The sequence below is a fragment of the Macrotis lagotis genome, chromosome 3 (genome assembly GCF_037893015.1).
Source record: "Macrotis lagotis isolate mMagLag1 chromosome 3, bilby.v1.9.chrom.fasta, whole genome shotgun sequence".
NCBI classification, from domain to species: domain Eukaryota; kingdom Metazoa; phylum Chordata; class Mammalia; order Peramelemorphia; family Peramelidae; genus Macrotis; species Macrotis lagotis.
In genome coordinates, this window is record NC_133660.1 from 297,152,870 (window position 1) to 297,159,496 (window position 6,627).

General features: G+C 32.6%; 1 protein-coding gene across 1 annotated transcript; it reads left to right on the plus strand.

Annotated features, from left to right (window-relative positions):
* Positions 1–264: 264 nt before the first annotated feature.
* On the plus strand, positions 265–1,188 carry LOC141516858 (olfactory receptor 10AG1-like). The gene has a single exon (XM_074227821.1). The coding sequence runs from the start codon at positions 265–267 to the stop codon at positions 1,186–1,188; it is 924 nt and encodes a 307-aa protein (XP_074083922.1).
* Positions 1,189–6,627: the final 5,439 nt, after the last annotated feature.

Genomic DNA, 6,627 nt, shown 5'->3' on the forward strand with positions numbered 1-6,627 from the left:
TACTCAGAATGAAAAGAAGTAAAGAGTAGTACCATTCTGATAACATGAGAAGATTGGAGAAAGAATTCTAATATAGAAAATAATACCATAGGCAATGGAAGATAGACTGAAATGGACAGATGAGTAATATGTTAAATCTAGAAGGAATATTTCTGATCATAACATCCAACCTTCTCTTCTTTGAAGAAAGGGAAAATAAAATCATAGAAGGAAACTCATCAGCTGGTTTTCAATTCATTTTTTATGCAGGAGAAGAAAGACAAGATGACAGGGAACAATCTTACAGCTGTGGTGGAATTCATTCTCCTGGGATTTTCTGATCTCCCCAAACTCCAAGGGTTTCTTTTTGGGATTTTCTTAATCATGTATCTGAGTATACTGATAGGGAATGGACTCCTCATTGTCATAACCATGATTGACCCAGGTCTCCAAACACCCATGTATTTTTTCCTTGGGAACTTTTCCTTCTTGGAAATTTGTTACACATCAGTCACTCTCCCCAGAATGTTGACAGATCTCTGGACTCAGAAGAGAACTATTTCATTCCTAGCTTGTGCTGTACAAACTTTCTTCCTCTATATTTTGGGAGTGGCAGAGTGCTTGCTCCTGGCTGTGATGGCTTATGATCGCTATGTGGCCATTTGTAAGCCTCTTTACTATCCTCTCATCATGAATCACAAGGTATGTGTCCAACTTGTTGTGGCATCCTGGATTATTGGGGTCCCAATACTGGTAGAGGAGACATATCAGATTTTCCGTTTGAATTTTTGTGGTCCTAACAAACTTAATCATATTTTCTGTGATGCGCCACCTTTACTGGAGTTGGCTTGTGGGGACACATATAAAACAGAGGTCTCTGTCCATGTTGCTGCATTGGCATTTGTCATAACTCCCTTTCTGTTGATACTCATATCCTATGTCAAAATCATAGCCACCATCCTAAGGTTGCCTTCGACCTCAGGGAGATCCAAAGCCTTTTCCACTTGTTCCTCCCACCTCATGGTTGTGGGTTTATTCTATGGGTCAGGAAGTATTGTGTATTTACGACCAAAGTCCACTCATTCTACAGGATCTGTTAAAGTGTTTGCTCTTTTCTATACTACTGTGACACCCATGTTTAATCCTTTGATATACAGTCTGAGAAATAAGGATGTCATTAGTGCACTGAGAAAATTATTTCCTAAGTGAATCAGTTCATAGAACCATGAAAACCATAAATATTCTTTTTCCTTTATTTTGTTTCATAATTCTGAGAAAAATATACACATAGTTCATTTTGATTGTAACGAATATGTACATCAGTGAGAGCCAATCAAGTAACTCTTTTGGTAAATACAAGATACCTGCCTAAAATTTCCAATTTCTTTTACTAGATTGTGACCAAACTGAAAAAGCTATTACTTAAATAATGACATATATCAAATGACATTCTATTGCATATAATAAGATTATTTCTAGTATTTTCCTAATATGATTTCAAAAACAAAGATTAATGTAATTGTACTTGGGGAGGAGAAACAGAGAGAGAGTGAGACAGATACAGATACAGAGAGAGTGAGACAGAGAGGCAGACAAACAGTAAAACAGAGAATGAGAGATTTAGACAGATATATGTACAGAAAAAAAAGAGAGGAATTGGATAGAAAAGTGTATAGACACTGAAAAGGAAACAGTCATAGAAAGATTAATTTGTTCATTAAAGTAAATCAAGGAAATTTGAAATATTTAAAAAATTTCATACTTTCTATATAATGTCATAAAGTTGTTTTGGTTATTAGCCTAATTTTGTGCTTTTTGAGCAAATCATTTTTATCTTCATTTAAAAATGTGCTTTCCACATGGTGTAAAATATTATAAAATAATGGAAAGATTTTCCTCCTATTAATGCACTCTGAATTTCTAATAATTTATCAAATTCAGAAGACACAGAACTAAATAAAAACATCATTTTATAGAAATATCAAGGAAAAGCAGAATGAATGTCTCTAAGTGATAGTATTTCTTTATCATTTTATGACTTAATTTCATAGAATATCACATATATATGATACTGTTGGATCCATTTATTAAAAATTTACAGAGGAAAACAATACTCTTCTAGTGATGTAAGTTAATTTTTTCACAATTTTTTTTATAAAATAAAAATATGTTCAGTGAGTTGTTGCATTGGGGTTCATTGTCAAGGCAATTCAGTTCTCTTCTGAATATTTTTAAAAAGATATTTCTTAGGGTTTTTTTTAGGGTTTTTTTTTTTTTTTTTTTGCAAAGCAATGAGGTTAAGTGGCTTGCCCAAGGCCACACAGCTAGGTAATTATTGTCTGAGACTGGATTTGAACCCAGGTACTCCTGACCCCAGGTCCGGTGCTTTATCCATTTTGCCACCTGGCCACCCCCTTAAAAGATATTTCTTCATTATATCAAGCTTAAATGTACAGTAAAAGTTTTCAACTGCTTTTATTACCGTTTATTACCATTTTCCAATTTTCAGTGAATTTGCAGACAGCAAAACCCTTCAAACATTTCTCTCTTTCCTTAAACAAATTGCTTTCTAATTATGCCTTAAAATATTAACAATATTGTAAATATTTTCAAGCTAAGCATGTATTCATGTCTCCCTAACATTTTATTATTGCCTCAAATTCTTGTCTGAATACTGCTTTTTTTCTGTCTTTTTTCCCTCTCAGATCTGCTGATTTCATCCACTACTTTTATTTATTTTTTTGGAAGGCAATGGGGTTAAGTGGCTTTGCACAAGGCCACACAGTTATATAATTATTAAGTGTCTGAGGCCAGATGTGAACTCAGGTATTGCTGACTCCCGGGACGATGCTCTATTCACTATGCAACCTAGCCACCCCTCACCCACTACTTCTTACTTGTAAAAATTACTATTACTTAAATAATGCCTTTTAGAGTCAGAAGGTGAAAAGAATCTGAGCTTCTCTGCCTAGCTTTATATTGTCTAAGAATGTAAGGAAAATGAATATAATCTATGCCTTCATTTCTGTTAAAGGAGTCTATTAAAGATATTGGTATATTTTCATTTTTAATATTATATTATTCCCATCTCTCTCTCTCTCTCTCTCTCTCTCTCTCTCTCTCTCTCTCTCTCTCTCTCTCTCTGTTAGTCTGTTTCTGTCTCTGCCTCTATCTCATTTATGTATGAGTATCAGTGTATATATATATATATATATATATATATATATATATATATACACATATCTAGAGAATGACATAGAAAAGGAGATATTAAGGTTAAAAAAAGGAAGTTGAAAGCTTTTCAAACTTTCACATCCCATCACCATAACGCCAAGAGCATACTTTGATTTTCCTAATATTAGTGCAAATCTATGCAACTATCTAATCATAAGTAGACATTTATTGATATGTAGTACATATATGAATACATGTGCGTAATATACCATGCATATTGTACATTGAAAATACACAACAATTATATATAGGTGGAATTAGGTAGTCCCTTGTAAAGATAATTCAATCTGGATCCACAAATATTCATCATCCATAGTTCAAACTCTACCCCAGACACTTAATAGTTGCATGACTTGGGAAAAATCACATAATCCTATTTCCCTCACCATCCTTATTTATAAAAATGATCTGGAAAAGGAATTATGAACCAAATCAATATTTTTTACAAGAAATTTCAAATGAGTCATGGAAAGTAAGATTCAGCTAGACTGAATAAATAAGTAAAAAAATAAATTAATAAATATGTCCTGTACACTCACATACTTACTTATATGAGTATATGCATATGTGTATATATGCACACATAAGTATCTATGTAGAGATTTACATGCATATGATAGAATGACTATATAAATTTCCATTAAAAGAGCACGGCCATAAGAGGGTCTGTCTATATTTGTTGATGAGTGAATTCATTTTTCTGAGTGTCCTTATGGGATACATATATTGTTGAATGTATGTATGTATCCATAACTATCTATGTGTATAATCCTGAACATGCATGTATGTATGCACACATGACTAAATTGCTATGTGTATACAGGTATGAATCATTCACAGACATATGTGTGTGTATCAACAACGAACACCCATATAAATAAATCACACACAGAAGACATGCCTATGCTTATTTAAGGCAAATATATGTCTTCATACTTGTATATATATGCATGCATTTAGATATATACACAAGACAATAAGAAAATTGAGAATCTGATCAGATAGAAATTACAGAAAATCCATGGGCCAGCACCCGGTGCTGAGCTGTTTATCATAGGATAACTATGTTGTGTGTTTCCCATTTCAGGGCAGAGAGAAGTTGTTATGATCAAAGGCATCATTGGTCATATATTCTTTTATAGGGCTGAAAGAGAAGAAGGGTTTTAATTCCTCATGGCATTTCCAAGGCTTGTCCTCAGTCATAAGGAAGCAGGGGCTCTAGTTGCTTATGGGTTTTAATTCCAGGGAAGAAAGTAGATGTGGTCTCCAGAGAAGAGGTCCTTCGGTAAGAACCAGAGCAGGTCAGGAGAACATTGACCTTGCTGCAAATAGGTGCACTGAAACACCTTAACTTAAATGTTTCACAGAACTTGTAGTGAAAACAGCCATGGTGGGGGGATAGTCTGGAGTTTGAGACAGTGAACGCTGCTCTCAAGTTAGTAAAGCACAATTCAAACATGAAGTCCAAGGTCCTGAAATAGATGGGGGGGAGGATGCATGAACAACAATAAAAAGGTGACCATAAAATTCTTCTGTGTTTACAAAAAAAAATGTTAAAAAGACAAACAGAATAAATCAATAACATGAAAATATACAAAAGCATAGCCTCAAAGAAAATTGTAGGATTGAGAAAACCCAACAAGAATTTCTCATCAAGCTAAAGGAAGTGATAGAAAGGGAACAAGCAATTTTTTTTAATAACCAAAAAAATAGGAAGGGAATAAAATAGGAAAATAAATGACAGCAATGCAAGAAAATTAAGAAAACATAACTAGCCTGGAATACAAGGCACCAAAATACTGAGGGAAATATTTTACAAAACAGAATTCGTCAAATGATAAAAATGGAAGAAAAATCTAACTAAAAAGGCTAAAAAAAGCAAAAGGTATAAAAGGTAGAAATGTTCATTAATGAATAGAATTTCTTTAAAATTAGAATTGAGCATGCAGAAACTACTGACCTCAAAAGACAGTAAAAAAGAAAAAATAAAGTCAAAATAATGAAAAAATCGAATAAAATATGAAATATAACATTGCAAAAAGTTGATCTAGAAAACAAATCATCAAGAGATTATTTATACATTTTAGTCTACCTGAAAAAAGAAACCTAAATCATTATGATTAAAGAAATTATAGTGGAAAATCTATAGATATCTTAGATAAAGAGGAAAAACTAGAAACTTATAAAATCCACCAGTAACCTCATGAAAGAGATTCAAAAATGAAGTTTCAGGAATATTATGGTTAAATTCTAAACTATGCTAGCTAAGAATAAGAAGACAATATTGAAAGAAGGCATAAAGAAACAATTCAAGTACCTTTTAAAAAGCCATAGATAAATGGCTAAATCACGAATGATTTAGCAACTATCATGACAAAGAGTAGAGAGCATAGACTATGATATTCTAGAAGGCAGTGAAACTAAGACTATAATCAAGTATAATGCTTTGGGAAAAATTATTTAATATATAATACAATACTATTGAATATATTATATTATATAATATATAGAATATTGCGATTCAATATTTACTATTTACTTAAACACATATGGTCATTTCTCCTAATCTCTCATGCATATTTTAAAATCTGTTTATTAATTTTTGCAAAGATGGCTTTCAAAAATCACCTTTTCATAAAATATTAAATTTCACAGTTTCCCCCTTGTCTTTCTTCCCTCCTCTGAAAGAGAGCAATCTACTATGGGTTTTATATGTATATATTTTTCCATATTAAATATATTATGAAAGAAAAATAAGAACAAAGAGATAAAAAACAATGAGATAAAAAATTTAAAAAATTAAGCATAATAAGCCTTGTTCTACTTTCATAATTCATAGATCCCTCTCTGGTTGTGGATTGCATTTTCTATCACAAATTCTCTAGAATTGTGTTTTATTATTGCACTCTTTTTTAAAGGATTTTTTTTGCAAGTCAAATGGTGTTAAGTGGCTAGCCCAAGGCCACAGATCTAGGTGATTATTAAGTGTCTGAGACCGGATTTGAACCCAGGTACTCCTGACTCCAAGGCCAGTGGTTTATCCATTATTATTGCACTCTTGAGATAAGTACTTCCTCACAGTTGATCTTCATACAATGTTGTTAATATGTAAATTATTATCATGGATCTTCTTTCTTCACTCAGCATCAGTTCATGCAAGTTTTTCCAGTCTTTTCTGAAGTTCATTTGTTCATGGTTTCTTACAGAACAATATTATTTCATTTGTTCAGCCTTTCCCCAACTGAAGAGCCTCCCCTCAATTTCTAGTTTTTTTGCCACCACAAAAATATCTTTGTAAATGTGTTTTTGTACCCTTTCTTTTGATCTCTTTGGATTATAGACCCAATAGGTTTTGGGACTTCAATGGGTATGCACTTTCCTTGTGCTTTAGGGGTAGTTGAAAATTGGATCAAC